Raw genomic sequence first — 20,604 nt, forward strand, 5'->3', positions numbered from 1 at the left:
CAAAAGAAGAAAAGTCCTTGTATAAAATATCTTTAGGCATCTGTTGCTTATAAATTCTCATTTTATGAAACCTAATTTCTTATCTATTTCCTTAAAATTATTTGAAATCAGTACAACCATTGCTAATTTTAACTGCAAGTGTTAATATATGCTATTTTGGTATTTACTTGATTTTCCATAGAAAAACAAAATATTAAGTATTTTATAGTTGACTTATGCTGTTCCATACTTTTTTTTTCCCCCTTTAGTTTGATAGAAGTAATTATTTCGGAATTGGCTTATCTTTTCTTTGCAGTGCTGTTAATTGTTAATAGATAGTATATATAACCAATCTTATCATGAATCCTTAAAATATAGACTGTCTCTCTATGTTTCATTCTGTTGAATTCTCTTTAGTGTTCAGTATGTAACTAGAATTCAGTAAACACTTCTATTGAATAGAACCATTTCTTGTTTCATTAAGATCATTTGGCTGTTCTTCATTTTGTTGATTAAATGTTCATTTCTACCATAAATTCATATTTGGGTTTTTAAAATTTAGATGCACTGATTTCTAGTTCCTTTAGTGACATATTAAGATAAAATTAAAGCAAATCATGTTAAAGATAAATATAAACATTTTAAAAAGAGCTTAATTTCCAGTCTGTTAGGAATTTATTTCATAAAATAGAATAAAATGAATTACAACAAAAAATGAATATAAAAAAAGCATAACTGCAAGTTCAAATTAAAGTTAAAAGCCCACCATTTTTAAGAAGGCTCAACATATATAAAATTACTCTGTTAAATTGCTGTAAAAGTCTTTACGCTTTACTCTTTGAATTTCTGTACTTTTCATGGGCAGGTAGCAAACATTCATGGCATCAGTCTACACACCACACTTTGAGTAGGACTGACTTATAGGTATTACAGTAGAGCAGTAGTTCCCACCCAGGGGTTTACAGCTGAATCATAAGTGACACTTAATAAATACACAGGCTCGCCCTGGTTAGTTTGGCTCAGTGGTTAGAACGTCTGGCCCTCGGACCAAAGAGTCGCAGGTTTGATTCTGGTCAAGGGCAGTTCTGGCCCTGGCCCTGGCCAGGGTCATGCGGGAGGCAGTCAGATGCTGTGTCTCTTTTGCATCGATGTTTCTCTCTTTCTCTCTCCCTCCCTACCACCCTCCCTTCCACTCTGTCTAAAAATAAATGGAAAAATATCCTCAGGTGAGGATTAAAAAAAAATAATAATACACAGGCTCATGTATTCCAGAACATTCTGGTTTCGCATACTGGGAAGAGCCCTGGTATTTTTTGAAAATGCTTACATCCTGGTTGAAAACACTGTTGTGGAAAACTGGCATTTTATATTATATTATACCTATTGATATTGGAGGGCAAATTAAGCATTCAACTTTAGAAATGCTTCTTTGTTGTTAGAGCTTACACTTTTAAACTCTACAACTTGATATAAATGGCTGTTGTATAATGAGAACTTTCTTTGAGTTATAGCTACATTTTTTAAAAAATTGTGGATTTTAGTACTTTTTACCAGACTGAAAGATAATACATCAATATACTTTATAGCAGAATCTATTTGCTATCCTCACTGTGATGCTCATATTCCCCAAAGATACAATTTGCCTTGCCTAGCCGGTGTGGCTCAGTGTTTGAGCATCGACCCATGCACCAAGAGGTCACCGGTTTGATTCCTGGTCAGGGCACATGCCCAGGTTGTGGGCCTAATCCCTAATGGGGGGCATGCAGGAGGCGACCAATCAATGTTCTCTCATCAATGTTTCTCTTTCTCCATCTCCCTTCCTCTCTCTCTCTCTCTAATATCAATAAAGGAAAAAAGATGCAATTTGCTTAATATTATTTATGGAAAAATGAATGAAATTTGTGTACAACTGTTAGAATCTCCATTAGAGAAGTAACTCTAATGTGAAAAACCTGTTTGTTATGACATTTGATACAGTTGTGTTTGGTTTTTCTTTGTCTAGTTGCTTAACATTACACATGTAGAAATATTATATTACTTATTGGTTTGTCTCTTCAAGTATCCAGTTTTCCTCACTTGTGGCAGGATTCCTTCTGGACTAGGTGGACTATTTTAGAAAGCTTATTTTAGTTCTCTCTAGCTTCTGTGTTTTGTCTCAGAATGGATGTGGCATTATGGTTAAGTCCTGTGTGCACAACTTCTTTTGGACGATGACTTATCAAAACTCTGCTCAGGGTTTTATGATGTTTATACTGTTCTCTCCCTGAGTAGAGTCAAATTTTCACTGGCCCCTCTTTGCCATGGCTAAAGCCAAGGCTTCTTTCAATGTACGATTTCCTCCTAAGATTCATGAGCCAATAACCACAGGCTCACTGTGTTTGTTATCTGAGAAGACTGGATTAATGATCAAAGCATTCTTCCAGCTGTGTTGTATAAACCACTACAAAGTTACTCCTGATTCATGGTGCATTTTAAGCCTAAATCCAGCCATAATCAGATACATAAGACTTTTCCAGCAGATGGTCTCAAGAAACTGTCCAGCGCATAGCCTGACCCAGCTTTCACTTTCTCATCATTTGAGGTTCAATAATCACAAACAGAACATTGAGAAATTGTCTATCCTACCTGGTACATAGAAGCTAGTAAACCCATGTTTAACTAAGAGATTCATTGCTTTAGTTATCATATGAGTGAAATTCTGATCTTCACACTATCCAAAACATTATCTATGCTTTAATTATGTTAATTATATTTTCTTTTTATTTTCTTTACTTACTTAATTTTTTTTTTGTACGTGCCCCTAGCTGGAACCGAACCCAGGATTCTCTGGTCTGTAGGCCGACGCTCCACCCGCTGAGCCAAACCAACCAGGGCCTATTTAATTTTTAAATATGTTTTTGTTGGTTTTGAGAGAGGGGTGGTGAGGGAGAGAGAGAAAAATGTTGATCAGCTGCCATTTGCACAACCCCCAGCAATGATGAAGCCTGTAACCCAGGCACATACCCCTGATTGGGAATTGAACCAGTGACCGCTTGGTATCTGGGATGATGCTCAACCAACTGAGCCACACCTACTGGGCTATGTTTGCTTTTTAAATAACAATGTTATGGTTGGGATGTTATAGAAGACTTGGATTCAGCTCAGCCGGTGTGGCGCAGTAGATTGTGTCGTCCCATAGACTGAGAGGTCCCGATTCAATGCCCAGGTTTTGGGTTTGATCCCCAGTAGGGATGTTTCTTTCCCACATCAGTGCTTCTCTCTCTCTCTCCCTTCTTTTCTCTAAAAATTCAATAAAAACATATTTTTAAAAAAAAATGATGACTTGGATTCAGTTGCTAGCATGCCATCACTGGATAATGTAAAACAAATTATTATGACTTAATATTATGAATCTATAATATGGTTAAAGTACCTTTTCTAAAATATGGATTATAAATATATAGGTAGAAATCAGCCATCTTAAAGCAAGACATATGGCGCTACAAGATCAGTTGCTGAGGCTACAGTCAGCTCAGGGAGTAAATTCAGAAGCTGGCAGTATACCAACAACCACAGCATCATCTTCATTCAGCTATGGTGTCAGTCATCAAGCTTCAGCTTTCCATGACGATGACATGGATTTTAGTGATGTAATTTCATCACAACAGGAAATAAACAGATTGTCAAATGAAATTTTAAGACTTGAATCTGAAGTTGGACATTGGAGGCGTATTGCTCAGGTGGGTAAACTTTTCATGAAGTTTTGGAAACAGCGAATGAAAATACTGGTGCAATGTGTAGAGCTTTTGGTATCAGAACTCTGGCCTAGGAAACCGACACCTGTATTCTAATTCTGCCAGTAACTTTCTAAGTGATTTTAATCAGGTCATCTTTCTCTCTCAACCTCAGTTTCCCCTTCTGCATGATATTTGGAAGAAACTTTCAAAATAAAAATGGAGTTGCTGTGGTTGAACCCAGCACCTTTTCCCAGAGTTCCTAAGACTTCACTGCTGGAAATCAGGGCTCCAAGGCACAAGATTTGCAGCTGCTTGCTTAGATACTGTCTGAGGTGCCTTTGCATTAATTATATGTAAAATGAAAATCTGATAATTGATATTATAAATTTGTTAAACTATTTTGTGTTGTTTCTTATGCATTAGAAATGAAATATTTGCTATTTTGGGCTGTAAACTTTCTTCCAGGGAACACTTTTTGTCTTACATATCAGATTTTATGTAAACTACTAAAGTTGCTGATAGACGTGAGATTCAAAATAAACTGTGACATTGTTCATATGGGTTTAATTTTATCAGTGTAGAGGAAAATAAAGCATTTTCTCTTTGTGAGTGTAATCTGATTGTGTAAAGGAGAAATCCTCCCAATTAAAATGATTTTCTTGCTTCACAAGTTGCTAAACATGTCTAATACCCAAAATAAATCCAGAGAGAATGATCTGTCTTTCCATATTATCTCTAAAAAGTAGTAGTTCTTAAAGATTGTACATGTTAGAATAACTTGGGGAACTTGATAATATTGTAGATTCTCTGTCCTCCCTTCAGAGATTAGAATTTTGTAGCCTATTTGGGGTGTTGAAAACTTCATGCAAACAAGTAAATGCCATAGGTGATTCTGAGAATATGAGTAATACATGTTTTTTTAATCCTTACTGAGGATACCATTGATTTTTAGATAGAATGGGAGGAAGGGAGAGAGAGAGAGAAACATTGATGTGAGAGAGACACATTGATTGACTCCCTACCACATATCCCTGACTGGGGCCATGGATTGAACCTGCAACCAAAATACGTGCCCTTGACGGGAAATCAAACCCCAGACTTCAGTCCAAGGGCTAACACTCTGACTGCTGAGCCAAACCGGCCAGGGCTGAATAATGCATTGATTAGGGTACAACTTCATAAGGAAGAGATGGATTATTCATATGTTTACTTAAGTGTACTTTGAATGCCTATGACAAACCTGTATTGGGATATAAAGGTGAAAAAGGCATAATTGGGACCTTTCAGGGAACTTAATTTTCTAGTAAGGCATAATAAAAATTAATATTTGTATTATACTTTACAAGATGTTTCCATATATACTATCCCAATATATGTTATATTATCCTTAATAGGTATTGAGGTATTTATTACTTCTATTTTGTAGATGAACAGAGTAGAAGTTTAAGTAAAACACCCACAGTCACAGTGATTAAGCTGTTATTCAAATGCATGTCTTTCTACTCTAAATCCTATTGTATTTCCATTATACTGTGTTCTTTTTTTTTAAGATTTTTAAATTGATTTTTATTTATTTTATTTTTTTAAATCTTTATTGTTGAATGTATTAAAGATGTTCCTCATTTTTCCCTCCTGCCCACTCCCGCCCCCCTCCCACCTTTTCCCACACTATTTTCTGTGTCCATTGGTTATGCATATAAGTTCTTTGGTTTATTTCTTCCCACCCTCCAACCCCTTTCCCTTTGAGGTTCGTCAGTCTAGCAATGAATTTGTACTTCTTATTTTATTTATTTATTTTTTTATCCTCACCTGAGGACATTTTTGATATTTTGTTCAGATAGAGTGGGAGGGAGAGAGAGAGAGAGAGAAACATCAACGTGAAAGGGACACATTGAATGGTTGCCACCCATACTACCCAACCAGGGCCGGGGACAAACTGCAACTGAGGTACGTGCCCTTAGCGGGAACTGAACCCAGGTCTCTCCGCAGGCCAACGCTCTAACTGCTGTGCCAAACCGGCCAGGTCGAATTTGTACTTTTTAATTCCTTCACCTTTTTCTCCCATTCCCCCAACCCCCCTCCCATCTGGCAACCAACAAAATGTTCTCTGTATCTATGAGAATGTTTCTGTTCTGCCTGTTCATTTTGTTTGTAGATTACATTGTCGATAGATATGTATTCATTGCCATTTTGTTTGTTCATATATTTTATCTTTTTCTTCAAAAAGACCCTTCAACATTTCATATAATAACGGTTTGGAGGTGATGAACTCCTTTAACTTTTTCTTGTCTGGGAAACTCTTTATATGGCCATCTATTCTAAATGACAGCTTTGCAGGCTAGAGTAATCTTGGTTGTAGGTTCTTGCTTTTCATCACTCTGAATATTTCTTGCCACTCCCTTCTGGCCTGCAAAGTTTCTTTTGAGAAATCAGCTGACAGCCTTATGGGAACCCCCTTGTAGGTAACTAACTGCTTTTCTCTTGCTGCTTTGAAGATTCTCTTTGTCTTGAACCTTTTGCATTTTGATGATGATGTGTCTTGGTGTGGGCCTCTTGTGGTTCATCTTGTTTGGGACTCTCTGTGCTTCCAGGACTTGTATGTCAGTTTCCTTCACCAGGTTGGGGAAGTTTTCTGCCATTATTGTTTCAAATAGGTTTTCAATTTCTTGTTCTCTCTCTTCTCCTTCAGGCACCCCCAAGATGCGAATGTTGGCACGCTTGAAGTTGTCCCAGAGGCTCCTTACCCTATCCTAATTTTTTTGGATTCTTTTTTCTTTTTGCTGTTCTGGTTGGGCGTTTTTTGCTTCCTTATATTTCAAATCAATGGCTTGCTTCTTGGATTTACATACTCTACTATTGAATCTGTGTAAATTATTCTTTATTTCAGTTAATGCCTCCTTCGTTTCTGACTGTGGATCCATCATTTCTGACTGGTCCTTTTTTATGCTCCTGAGGCCCTCACTAAGTTCATTGAGCATCCTTATAAGCAGTATTTTGAACTCAGCATCTGTTAGGTTGCTTATCTCCATCGCTTAGTTCTTTTCTTGGGGTTTTGTTCTGTTCTTTCATTTGGGACCTGTTTCTTTGTCTCCTCATTTTGGCTGCTTCTCTGTGTTTGTTTTTGTGTATTAACGAGAGGTATGGGGCTATCTGAGACCAGATGCTGCTTGTTTGAAAGGATTTAGGAAAACCTGAAGCAGGATCCAAGACAGGCCAATCCTATGGTTAAGCAACTGGCAACAGCTTGGGTGGGCCTGAAAGTTGGGTGGGGCGGGGCCTCAGGGAATCACCAGGGCGGGGCTACCAGTGTGAGCCAGGTTGCTGGAGTCCCAGATATGGAGACTGTCTGCCGCCCCAGGGAAGGGCTCACCAAAGGAACAAAGGCCTCTGACAGCACTTTTGAAAGCCTCCTCTTCAGCCCTCACTGCAATGCCAAACAGCTCGGTTCTTCCCTGTATGTCTCTGGTGCCCCTCAAGCTGCCTCCCCTCCAAGCTTAGAGGGAGAGAGTCTGATAAGTCCGTGCGCGGGCCCTTTAAGAGGAGCTGCCTGGGTCTCCAGCTGCCTCAGCTTCCCTGAGCCTCAGTTCCCGCTGGTTTTTCCAGCCAGAAGTTATGGGGATTCTCTTCCTGGCACTGGGACCCTGAGCGGGGCTCCTGGTGTGGGACGGGGACCCTCAGTCCTCGGGGAGGACCTTCCCAGCTGAGGTGTCCTCCTGATTTTTATCCGCCACATGTGGGTGTGGGACCAGCCCATCTGCCTCCGCCCCTCCTACCAGTCTCAGTGTGGCTGCTGCTTTTATCCCGTAGTTGTAGGACTGCCATTCAGCTTGATTTCAGGAGGTTTTGAATGTTGGTTGTTTTGTAATTTAGTTGTAACTTTGATGTGGTTGTGGGAGGACGGATACCACGTTTACTTATGCTGCCATCTTGACCGGAAGTCTCCTGAAGCTATTTCCTAAATTGATTTTTAGAGCGTAAGGAAAGGACAGGGAGAGAGAGAAATATATGTTGGTTGCCTCCTACACACCTTGTATTGGGAATTGAGCCCACAACCTGGGCATGTGCCCTGATTGGGAATGGAAGAAACCACCTTTTGGTACACAGAGCAATGCCCAACTGACTGAGCCACACTGGTCATGGCTACTGTGTTCCTTTTTTCATCCACAGAGCAGCTTTTAGTTCCTTAACACACTATATATAAATGTTAACAGAGGTAAATGAACAACATAACAGCTTTGAATGAGAAGAGAAGAATCCAAAAGTTATATTTTATTTATTTGTCAAACCAAAGGTTATTTTATATTGGGGTAGAGATCTTCTGGGCAAAATCATTTTTAAAAGATTTTTATTATTGTTAGCATTTATATTGGATAACTTTTCATTTTAGAAATTACCTTTTAGGAAGCTGATTATCATCAAATATACATTTTGTTAAGTAAGTAAAATATTCTATGGTGTTTTTCTTCCTGTTTTGTAAAATATTATCTCCCCAATTAGTTAACATACTCTTGAATGCTATCTTTTATTTATTGTGTATTACTTGTCATTCTTTAATCAGAATTTGTCTTGGAAATGCCCCATTTTTGAAAAGTATCTCTTAATATCAGTCTGTGACTTTCTTTATAAGAAAATCAATGTAGCCCTGGCTGGTTTCGCTCAGCGGTTAGAACATTGGCCCGCAGACCTGTGAGTCCTGGGTTCAGTTCCCGCTAAGGGCATGTGCCTTGTTTGCAGTTTGTCCCCTGCCCGGCTTAGGATTGTGTGGGTGGCAACCACTCGAAGTGTCTCGCTCACATCGATGTTTCTCTCTCTCTCTCCCCCCCTCTTCTTCCCGGTCTATCTGAAGATAAATGCAAAAAAAATGTCCTTGAATGAGGATAAAAAAAAGAAAATCAACGTAATTTTCTAATTCTGTTATTCTATAGATTTCTAAAACCCAAGGATCAAACAGCTCTGATCAAAATGAAATCTGTAAACTGCAAAATATCATTAAGGTAAGGCAGATTGTTGGAATAATGACCATTATTCATTTAAACTTTGCTTATGAAAATTATAAGCCTGAATTAATAACAGTTATAAAAGTAACTATATAGATTATGATATTCATTTCTTTTTACTGTTTTGTATCTTCTTTATTCTTTATGACAAGTAAGGTATATAAATATGTCTCTTTAATTTTTTTTGAACTTTTATTTATCAGGTAGTGTATATCCTGTGTTGCTGTTTTCTATTGTATCTCACAAAACGATCTTTATTAAAACAGAATTACAAGGTTGCTAATGTTTCAAGGTTTAGGGTTAAAGGATATGACAAAATGCTAATGTTACTCATTACAAATAATTATTTTCTCTTATAATGGTGGAATTTTGCTAGTTTGAATTAATTATTTCCATCAAGAAAAGTCTTAATTACATATACTTAACATGGCAATTAATTGTTTTTATTTTGTGTAGATTTTTTAGTTTTTGATTTTAGTATTACTACAGTACTAGTATGGGTGGGTTCCTGAGTCAGACCTGTGTTTGAATCCAGGCTCTACTATTTACAAGCTGTGCTTCTTTGGGCAACTTCCATTTTCTTATCAGTAAAGTAGATTTTGTCATAATACCGCCTTTGTAGAATTGTTTTGAAGTGTAAATGTAAAGCTCTTTGCCAAGTGCTGTCACATACGTGCATAGGAATAAAGAATAACTTCATTGGTCTCCTCAAGAAATAGAAGCTACTTTATAAATTAGGATTTTTCATTATAAGCAACAAAACATCTCTAGCTAAGTAAAGCAAAAGAAGATTGATTGATTGATGGATTGGAAGGACCCATGGTGGTTTGTTCACAGGATTGAAAGAAGAGTTGAGCATTTTGGCTTCAGAAAGGACAGGAATGGGAACAGCACCAAGGATTTAGGTAGTGGGACACAGTGGACAGACTCTTCAGGGTGCAGCTATCAAAATGCTTCTGGTTTAAGCAATTTCCCTCTGGGGAATTCAGCCAAGATCTAGCTTCCTAGGAGAGAGACTGGTGGTCTCAACTTGGGTAGCAAGGTACCTTGGTTGACAGTTTGGGAGTCCTAGCAAGACTGGTGGAAGGAAAAGCTAGCAGGAGGATGGGGTAATAGAACAGCATTTGCACATTGGCCAGAACGTTGACACTGATATTAGTGGAATGTCATTAACAGGAGAAGTTCATGGTCACAGATGTTAAGGAAAAAAGATATTTTTGCTCACTTTTTGTTTCAGTTTTTTCTTGCTGATATTCCCTCATTAAAAGTAGAAAAACTGGCCCTGGCCAGTCAAGGGCACATACATGGTTTGCAGGTTTGATCCCCAGCCCTGGTTGGGGTCATAGTGGGAGGCAGCCAATCAATTTGTCTCTCTCGCATTGATGTTTCTCCCTCCCTCCCTTTCACTCTATCTAAAAAAAAATCAATGGGAAAAGTATCCTTGGGTGAGGATTAACAACAAAAAAAGAAAAACTGTTTTTAAGGCCCAAGAAGGGAAAGGGTAGAGTCTCAGAATTATCTAAATTTTGGGCCTATGTTTAAATTCTTTTCAGCCTCAGCACCTTAGGATAATTATTTATTTATTATTATTATTATTATTTTTTTTTTTTTTTTAATTCTCACCCAAGGATATTTTTCCATTTATCTTCAGATAGAGTGGGAGGGAGAGGAAGAGAGAGAAAGAGAGAGAGAGAGAGAAACATCGATGTGAGAGAGACACTTCAGCTGGTTGCCTCCAGCATGACCCCAACCAGGGCCAAGGACGAACTCTTTGTTCCGAGGGCCAACACTCTAACCACTGAGCCAGGGCTAGGAGAATTATTTTTAATAACACAGCCTTTTTGACAAAAATGAAATAGCTTAGGTAAGTTTATTGATTATTAATATAGTTAACTTTGTTTTTATTTTTTAAGGAACTTAAACAGGACCGAATTCAGGAAATTGATAATCATCAACATGAAATGTCAGTATTACAGAATGCACATCAACAGAAATTGGCAGAAATAACTCGTCGGCATCGAGGAGAATTAAATGAATATGAACAACAAATTGAAAAACTGGAAAATCTGTTACAACAAGGTTATTAATGTCATTAATTTAACATATTAGGTTATATAATTAAATGACAAACCTAGCACTGGATACTGATGTAAAGTTGGACAAAGTTCCAAAGAATGTGTAATGACTAGTTCTGCTGATCTGCCAGAACTTTGTACTGGCACCACTATTGTCATGGTTCTGCAAAAATGGATAAGTCCTTTTGGCCTTTGTGGTAAACAGTTATAATACAGAGACTTGTTTGCATTATTTGGTATATTTTTATTTTCTTTCAAACTCAGATATATAAGCTTTTTAGTATGTGATTCAAATAATATCTTTCCTCAACTGTTTTTAAATGTTTTGCTTATTGTATTTATTTAACTTTATTTAGACTTAATATTTTTAGAGCATTTTTAGATATATAACAAAATTAGGGAACAGCGATTTCCCTTATATCCTGCACCCCTGCACCCCCCAATGCATATTCTCTTCTACCATCAACATCACTCAACAGGATGGTACTTTTTTTTTTTAATCCTCACCTAAGGACATCTTTTTTTTAATTTTTTGTTCCGATAGAGTGGAAGGGAGAGAGAGAAACATCGACGTGAAAGGGACACATTGAGTGGTTGCCACCCACACGACCCAACCAGGACCGGGGACAAACTGCAACCGAGGTACATGCCCTTAACGGGAACCGAACCCGGGTCTCTCTGGACCGCAGGCCGATGTTCTAACCGCTGAGCAAAACCGGCCAGGGCGGTACTTTTTTTTTTAACCAAAGATGAATCTATGTTGACACACCCATAGTTTACTTTAGGGCTCATTCTTGGTGGTGTACATTCTATGGATTTGGACAAATGTATAATGACATGTATCCATCATTATAATGTCATAGAGAGTATTTTTACTGCCCTAAAAATTCTCTGTGTTCTGCCTTTTCATCTCCCTCTTTATCCCCTGCAACTGATCTTTTTATTGCCGCCATAGTTTTGCCTATTTTAGAATTGTTGTTATAGTTGGAATCATATAGCCTTTTTAGATTGGCTTTTTTTGACTTAGTAACATGCTTTTAAGTTCCCTCCATGTTTTTTCATGGTTTAATAACTTATTTCTTTTTAGTACTAAAAATATTCCATTGTCTGGATGTAGTGTAGTTTATTAATCCATTCACCTATTGAAGGACATTTTGATTGCTTCCAAGTTTTGGCAATTATGAATAAACTGCTATAAACATCTTTGTTGGGGTTTTTGTGTGGATATAAGTTTTCAGCTTCTTCGGGTAAATACCAAGGAATATGATTGCTGGATCATATGATAAGAGTAGGTTTGTTTTGTAAGAAATCACTAGACGGTCTTTCAAAGTGGCAGTACCATTTTTGCATTCTCACAGCAATGAATGAGGGTTCCTATTGCTCCACATCCTCACCCGCATTTGTTGGTGGTATTCTGGGTTTTGACCTAGTAAGAGTGTAGTGTTATATCATTGTTTTAACTTTTCAAGCCTTCCAAATTCTGAAGTCTTGAAATCTTAGTTGTATACAGCAAGCTACTTACCTTTTGGTACATTTGTTGTCCTTGATTTTTATGTTTATGTTCCAGGTGGCTCAGGAATTTTGGTAACTGATCACTCTAAAATACACGAGATGCAAACAACTGTTCAAGTTCTACAAACTGAAAAAGTAGAGTCTGCAAAAAAAATGCAAGAACTTGAGGATAAAATAAAAGATATAAGTGAAAAATTATCTTCTTCAGAAAATGAGAGAGAAGTTTTGAGGAAGGAACAAGAACAACTACATGTGGAAAACAGGGAAATAATTAAAGAATGTGAAAGCTTGAAACTGGAATGTAGTAAATTACAGACTTACGCTACGAAGCACAGTGATACTGTGAAGGAAGAGGAAGGAATTCTTCCACAGAGTCCGTCACTGGAAGAAGTGTCCAGACTACAGCAAGCATTGTCTGGTATAAAATGTTTGGAATTTATTTCTGATTGGTGTTTCATCACATATTAATTGTTTTTTAGAGATAACTAGCACTTTGTATAACTGGGTAATTTGTGGAAATGGAATAGTCATGGAAATGACTGTGGAATTTGAATAGAATTGTTTGGTTTAGATTCAGTGCCATATTAGAGCACAAATAGGAATTTTCTACTAAAAAGGGTTAAGTATCGGCTAGGTGTCTCTTAACCTCTCTTCCTCATCTTTTAATGATTTACATGGAACACATTCATTTAGGAGGCTATGTAGATTTCTGAGAAATGTTTGTATAGACATTTGTTGGGAGGAGAGAAATGGGTCTATTTCTGTTCATCTATATAGAACCAAATATTTCCTATAATTCATTAGGGCCCAGACCCTCCAGTTAGGGAATTCAACATACCTTCTTCAAAAATTAAATATCCTTTAGAAATCTCCAGAATCTAAGCAAACATGAGAATGGTAAGAGCCATAGGTCTTCCACTATTACCTAGAGTCTAGGTAATATTTAGTTACCATACCAGTGTTCTGTGTTACAAAAAATAACTATTAAAAAAAATAGGCCAAGCAGTAGTATTCATTCATGCCAGGAAAACATAATGGGAGCTCCTCAGCTGAAAAGATGCATCTTATTTTTCACTTTGTCATCTCACAATATAAGCTATCACTGTAAGACATGAGCTATCATTCATGTCTGCGTTGGAGGTTTCTAGCCCTTGTGTGTTTGTGATCTCCCACGCCCATCTGTATTCCTCATCTAGCTGTTTATCATGAATTCATGACCTGGATGGCCAAGTCTATAAATTTAAATTTAAGTTAGGTTCAAAGTAAATTCTTCATGTCCTCCACTTTCTCTTTTTTTTCACCTTGGTAATTGATAGCATTTACCAGTCTCCCAAAACAGAAAATTTGAAGTTATCCATTAGAAAGTTCTGTAGGTTCTTATATTGTTTCCTAGAGGAGCTCTAGGGTTTCTCATAGGTACTTTAGTCCTGGGAGCTGCAACGAAGGCAAAGGGAAGGCTGTGCAGTAGGATTCGGGACTTCTTTCTCATTTGGATTCAGAGTAGCTCTGCTCCTTTCAAAAATAAATGTATCTATTGAATGTACTGGGTGATACATATGAGATTTGTTGCTTTAAAAATAAGTTTGTTGCCCTAGGCCTTCCCCTTTTTTCCATTTCCACACCACTGAATAACTGTAGCCAATCATAATGGGGGGGAGGGGGGTGCAGCTTGTTACCTTGCATAGTTTCTGAATGAAGCAGATTAGCACAATGGTTAAGAACATGACAGAGTTGGAATCCAGCTTTGTCACTAACTAGCTGACCTTGGGCAAGTTAATTAGCATCTTTTTTTTATTCTCACCGGAGGACATTTTTGCATTCATCTTCAGATATAGTGGTAGGGAAAGGGGAGGAAGAGAGAGAGAAACATCGATGCAAGAGAGACACATCAAGTGGTTGCCACCCACACAACCCCAACCGGGGCTAGGGACAAACCGCAACCGAGGTACATGCTCCTAGTGGGAACCAAACCCGGGACTCTCTGGTCCGTAGGCTGATGCTCCAACTGCTGAGCCAAACTGGCCAGGGCTAATTAACATCTTTATGTTTTGTTTTTTTTCATCTATATGGTTGCAATAATGTTATCTTCATAGTTGTAGTAGTAGTAATGAGGATTTTATGAGTTACTAGCTGCGCAGTTCTCTTTAGAATAGTGTCTAGCCCACAGTAAGCGTTATACAAGTGTTAGTTATTATTCTCTGGTCTCCATGATCCCTTCTTCAATTTTTCTTTTCTTTTCTTTTGCTAAACAAAACTTTTATTGAGAGAAGAGTACCAAGAGGCTGTCTTCCAGAGGTTCTTGAGCCTCAGACCTCAGGAAGTGGGGCCCCAGGCCAGTGCTCTGTTAGAAAAAGACTAGAATGAGGTTCCATGGCCAGGCTACCATCTGTGCAGAGATACCATGCTGAGCTGCAGATCCTGGGCCCGTGTTTCTAGATTGAGGCCTGACCCATGGACTCACAGGCCAGGTCTGCAGTCCCTGAAGTCTGGTCTTCAGAGGTGGCCCCATGGGACAGGTCTGTATACTTGCTGGAAGAGCCATGGGACAAATGTGCTGGGTAACATTGCCTGTTGGTGTCCATCTTGGAGAGCACTGTTTGGGGCTGCTAATGCTACCAGATAGATTAGGACATCACTAAGCTCCTCTCGAAGGGTTGCCCATTCCTTGGGGGCCAGGCTCCTCATTGGGCTACCACTGAAAGAGTTCTGGCAGCTTCCCTACCAAGGCCAGGAAGAGGTTCAAGGCTGGTGGAACTGGTCCAAGTCTCTTTCAGCAGCAAACTCTGCGTGGAGGTGGTGGATGTCCTCAAGCATGGGCTCCAGGCTGAAGCTGAAGGGCCTGGCAGCATCAGTGTTACCCCCCCAACCATCCACAAACACCACCACCACTAACCCCATCCCCATGCCTTTTCCCACCCACAGCAGACATGTCACCCACCACACTGCAACCCAGACTGCACTGAAGAACCTCGTGCTCAATTCAGAGCCTGCCTCAACAATTCTTTTCTTTTTGTAGCCAGAATGATTTTTCAAAAACACAAAGCCAGTTTCTTTCCTGACTTCAGTACTTTGTGGCTTCCTGTGAACTTTAGGATAAAGTCTCAACTTCTTGATCAGACATATAATGTCTTAATGATCTGTTCTCTATCTACCCCTTCAGTTTCAACTCTTCTTATTCTAATATTCTAAGCTTTAGCCATTTTGACTTTCTATATAGCTCCTTCAGTTGGCAATGTAGCCTCCTAGCTCTGTTGCCTTTGTATTTATTGCTTTCTCTGTGTGGAGTGTCTCTCTTTGTTCACTCTTCTGTGCAGTTTAAGATTAAACACAGATGTTGTATTCACTGTGCGGCACCTAGCAGCTGCTTCCCTGGCCCTACGTGCCACCCTGCCCCATCCCTGGCCCACTCTCCACCAGTCTGGATTAGGAGTTTGCCCTCTTTGTTCTCATAGCACCTTATGCTCCCTGTATCACACAGCACTGTAATCGTGCTTACTTGTCTTCCACTCTGAACTGTATGCTCCTTGAGAGCAAACAAGAACTAAAATTTTCCACTTTATTGTCTAGCAGTTGACCTCCTAGTAAATGTTCAGTACTTCTTGTATGAGCCTTGATTTCATTCCCCTGAACTCATGGTATTCTGCCTTTGTGTTCTTCTAGAATCCCTTCTATTTATGGGTCTATCTGAAATACCAGATTTGTATTTTTATTAGTAATCATGGCTGCATCACTTTAGAGAATTGGTAGATGATTGTATTGTTGTTATAGAAATAGACAATTTGTGTTTTAAGTTTTTTCCCCCTCTCTTAGTCCTTATACTATTTCCTGCTACACAAACTGATCAACTCACTTTGAAACAGTTGTTACTGTTTATATCAAGGTAATAAATAACTTATGACTCACTCAGAATACAATTATAATTCTTTCTTATATTGTTTCATAGCATTGGATTTTAACATAGTTTATAACTGGCATTTATATTATGACTTCTTTGGAATAGTCAAAATAGAAATACAAAATAAGTATGGCCAGTGTGGCTCAGTGGTTGAGCGTCGACCCATGCACCAAAAGGTTCCTGGTTCATTTCCTGGCCAGGACACATGCCCAGGTTGTGGGCCTGATCCCCAATGTGGGACATGTAGGGGGCAGCCAGTCGATGTTCTCTCTCATGTTTTCATTTCTCTCTCCCTCTCACTTCCTCTCTCTGCAAAATCAAAAAAGGAAAAACAAAAAAACAAAATAACATACATTTTACCTAAGAACTCTGGGGGCTTGCTAATTGTGCTTATGAATATACTTTGTTTTAATAGTATTTCATTTCTGAGTTTAATTTTAGGAGGTAATTATTAAGTTATTTTAAAGAATTTTAATGTCAGGTCTATTGTTTTTACAGATGCTAAAAGTGAAATAACCAGGCTGAGCCATTTAAATCAGGTAAACTCATTTTAAGAGAGAAAGCTTTTGGCATTGGTTTACCAAGAAAAAGTATTTTGATTATTATAATTGTTTATTGTGTGTGTGTGTTTTACAAATTTATGTGAATTTATCCTAGGAACTTTTGTCTTAGCAATTTTATGCTTGCTGATTAATAGCAAAATTTTTGCATCATAAATTGATGATTTTAAAAGTTACATAATTGAAAAATGGGAGTCTATCTCTTTGAAGATTAATTTAACAAATGTTATATTTTGTAGAGACAGTGGAAGCAGATCCTCTACCAAAGTGAGGGATGCATTTTGGCTTCCCTTTATGTTATTCAAGGGGTTGTTTCTTTTTCTGATGATTACAGGTTATTTTGTAAATGTATTTATATATTTTTTCAAATATAATAAATCTTCTCTGCAAATGTCTGTAAAATGAGCGACCGGCTTTAGATGATCCAGTTGTTGCATGCTTATAATTTTTATATGTTATTAAATGCTGAGTGGAAATGTACAGTTGTATAGCTTGCCTGCTTTCGAAATGGTAAACTAAAAATTTCATGTTATCTGAAAACAGTTTTTAACATGTTTATAGGATAGTCTCGCTGAAGACAATCTGAAACTTGAAATGCGTGTCCAAGTTTTAGAAAAAGAGAATTCATTATTGAGTCAAGAAAAGGTGGGTGCAATAAAAATGGGGGCAGATTTAAAATGGTGTATTATATATCGATCACAGCTAAGAGCCCGTTTATATCAAAATGAGTGTTTAGTTCTTGAGAGTCCTGAGGATAAAGCTGATTTCACTGATGCTTGTCAGGCCAGGTTGAAGTACTTGGGCAAGGTTCAGAGTATGAGAGGCTGGCCAGAGTTTATGTTTAGAGATAAACCGGTAGGTACAGATAGGAGCAGAAAAACTAGGTAAAGGTTCTGTTTTGGTTTCAGATGGAGTCCTGACAGCAGCAGCATACACAGGTGGGTCGGGAGTCTGGGTGGCATGCTGGTAACTAGTGGCATACATACTGCCTGTATGCCCTAGAATGTGTCTAGCAGGAATTTCTTAGTGGTGAGGAGTAAAGAGGGGCATTGTCAGTGGTAGAAATAGGGTCTCTTGTGTATATTGGTAGCAAGGATAGGGTAAGATTCTGTAATGCAGTGTGAGGAAAGATGATTTTATATGTGTACCACTTGAGGAGGTAATTCTTTGGCTAAAGCAGGTGTTTAAATGTAGGACAGTGGTATTTATTATTACAGGCAAGTGTCTCAACCCAATTTTGAAAATTCTTAATTTTCAAAAAGTGACATATTTACTCATGTACGTATTCAATAATATATGCTGAAAAACTTCAGACAGTACAGAACTTTAGGAATATCCTTCATACCTCTATTAGTTGGCCTCTTCCAGAGGCATTCTTTCTTACCTGTTCTCATATATCCTTCCAGATCATATCTGTGCATATATATATAGCTTTACAAAACACAAATACTAGCATGCTGTGCATACTGTTCATACATACCTTAACATTTTTTTATCCTCACCTGAGGACATTTTTCCATTTTTTGTTCAGCTAGAGTGGGAGGGAGAGAAACATCAATGTGAAAGGGACACATCGAGTGGCTGCCTCCCGTACTACCCAACCAGGGCTGGGGACAAACTGCAACCGAGGTACATGCCCTTAGTGGGAACCGAACCCGGGTCTCTCTGTACCACAGGCCGACGCTCTGACCGCTGAGCCAAACTGGCCAGGGCTTATACCTTAACATTTTTGACATTCTTTCATATTAGCATATAGGCAATGTTTCTCCAAGCGGTGCAGTTGGTATTCAGTTTGGGAAAATTCTAAGTTGTGTGCACTGTCCTGTGCATTGTAGGACCCTTGCCCCCACTTTTAAAAAAATACGTTTTATTGATTTTTTTTTTTTAGAGAGAAAGGAAGGAAAAGAGAGAAACATGGATGTGAGAGAGAAACATTGAGAGCTGCCTCCTGCACGCCCCCTACTGGGGATTGAGCCCAGAACCCAGGCATTTGCCCTGACAGAATCAAACCAGGACCTCTCAGTCCATGGGGCAATACTTAATCCACTGAGCCACAGCAGCTGGGCATCTCCCCCACATTCTATACTCACTAAATGCCAGTACTGTTTCCAAGTCATCTTTTATTTTATATATTTCCTCTGTTCCCATGCATTCTGCTCTTTTCAGTTATTTATTTCTGTAACTGGCCTAGGAGTATTTATAGTTTGTAGATCTCTACACATATCTGACAAGGCCTGTAACTTTCTCGTGATATATTTGGATTCTGTGGTTATTTCTGATAGCTGTTTCTCCTTTCTTCTGATGTTAAGTAATCTATAGTAACTCTTCCTTGAATTATGTCTGCTCACTGGTTAAAAAGCCGAAAAAAGTACCTGCAAGGCTGTGTGTGTTCTTAAGATCCACCTGAAATTTTTTTTTTTTTTGGTCATTCTCCTAATTGTACAAATAACTCTTGAAAGACATAAGAGAATGCTTTTTCCATCTTTCAATTGTAGTTCAGAATAAACTTTTGAATTGGAAGAAGAATGAGAATTGTGAGGCAGATGTTTTAACAGTTTTCATTTTTCTCTTTTTAAGGTATCTGTTAGACTATAAAAATATGAGATTCTTATTCACTTTAAAATTTTCATAGAAATTTTATTTTAAAAAAATCTAGCAGTGAAAGGCTTTACAGCGTCAGCACAAACATCATAATCAGAGGTTGAAATAATGTTGAAGCATAGAGAACTAGCCCACTCTGGGATGTTGGAGCAAAAGCATTAAATACCAATAGAAGAGAACATAAATGCACTTTAAAAATCACATATAGATACATCTTTATGAACGTTAAATTTGAGAAAGGAGAGCTAGTGCGTGCTCAGGTTAGAAGGTAAAGAAAGGAAGGAGGGAACTTCCTTGGATGAAGAAAAGTTTTCATGTTGTGACAGAAGCCAGTAATACAGAAGATCCCTTTAGTGAGGGAAAAGAGGCCTTTCATAGTCTAAATATAGAGGACAAACTTTAGAGTCAATGAGTGCTGATGTTTTACATTTGTCTGTGGTTGTTGGTGACGGATGCTGGGAATGGAAGTGAAGAAGACTTGGACACCATGGCACGTCTGTGTGTGGTGGGGGGGGAGGGAGCAGGAGAAGCACCAGCAGGAGTGCGGTTGGGAAGGCTCTCAGATGGGACGGTTTCTCTGTGAAGAAGCTGGAACTAGAAGGTGAATTGATGGTCACTGAGTCTTGTCTAGGGTTATAGAAATATTTTCCATATGTATGAAGGCTGTGATTTGTTGAATTTTATATATCATCGCTGAGGTATTATTCAGTAATGTTTCTGACACAGAGCATTTAAAATAGATTTCCAAGTTTTGTTTATATTTTTAATCTTTTAATGTCTCTTCTTCCAATTGATAGTATGTATTGTGTTTTTCTCCTTTTATCATTTAAGGAACAACTTCAAGTATCATTTTTAAAATTAAACAATGAATATGAAGAAATTAAAAATACAACTATAAGAGACATGGATTTGGATTCAGAATTAAATGATTTAAGACTTAATTTGGAAGCAAAGGAACAAGAACTCAGTCAGAGTATTACTGAAAAGGAAATACTGATAGCTGAGTTAGAAGAATTGGATAAGCAGAACCAAGAAGCTACAGAGGTAATAAACACCATATGAAAGTCAGGTGGCAGCACATTTTACCCAGTAGACTGACACTAGATTAACAAGCAAAGGTGATTGGTGTGATTTAATTTTGTGTTTTAATTAACATTTTAGTTCATCAATGTTCTAGTCATAGAGGTTGGCAGACTTTTTCTCTGAAGTGTTAGTAAATATTTTTGACTTTGCAGGCCATATAGTCTCAGTTGCAGCTGCTCAACCCTG

The 20,604-nt window shown here is 38.1% G+C and overlaps 1 protein-coding gene across 3 annotated transcripts in view; it reads left to right on the forward strand.

The window, feature by feature from the left end:
- TRIP11 (thyroid hormone receptor interactor 11) overlaps nucleotides 1–20,604 on the forward strand; it is a 67,718-nt gene that overhangs the window by 10,749 nt on the left and 36,365 nt on the right. For 2 of the 3 annotated variants that reach the window (XM_036258533.1, XM_036258523.1), the window contains exons 4-10: nucleotides 3,423–3,698; nucleotides 8,621–8,689; nucleotides 10,606–10,771; nucleotides 12,335–12,697; nucleotides 16,673–16,713; nucleotides 17,296–17,379; nucleotides 20,167–20,379. In XM_036258533.1, coding sequence (XP_036114426.1) covers nucleotides 3,423–3,698; nucleotides 8,621–8,689; nucleotides 10,606–10,771; nucleotides 12,335–12,697; nucleotides 16,673–16,713; nucleotides 17,296–17,379; nucleotides 20,167–20,379 — 1,212 coding nt within the window. Of the gene's footprint in view, nucleotides 1–3,422; nucleotides 3,699–8,088; nucleotides 8,131–8,620; nucleotides 8,690–10,605; nucleotides 10,772–12,334; nucleotides 12,698–16,672; nucleotides 16,714–17,295; nucleotides 17,380–20,166; nucleotides 20,380–20,604 lie in introns of those variants that run through there. The other variant, XM_036258542.1, reaches the window with a different exon arrangement.

The sequence above is a fragment of the Molossus molossus genome, unplaced genomic scaffold (genome assembly GCF_014108415.1).
Source record: "Molossus molossus isolate mMolMol1 unplaced genomic scaffold, mMolMol1.p scaffold_m16_p_1, whole genome shotgun sequence".
Classification (NCBI taxonomy): domain Eukaryota; kingdom Metazoa; phylum Chordata; class Mammalia; order Chiroptera; family Molossidae; genus Molossus; species Molossus molossus.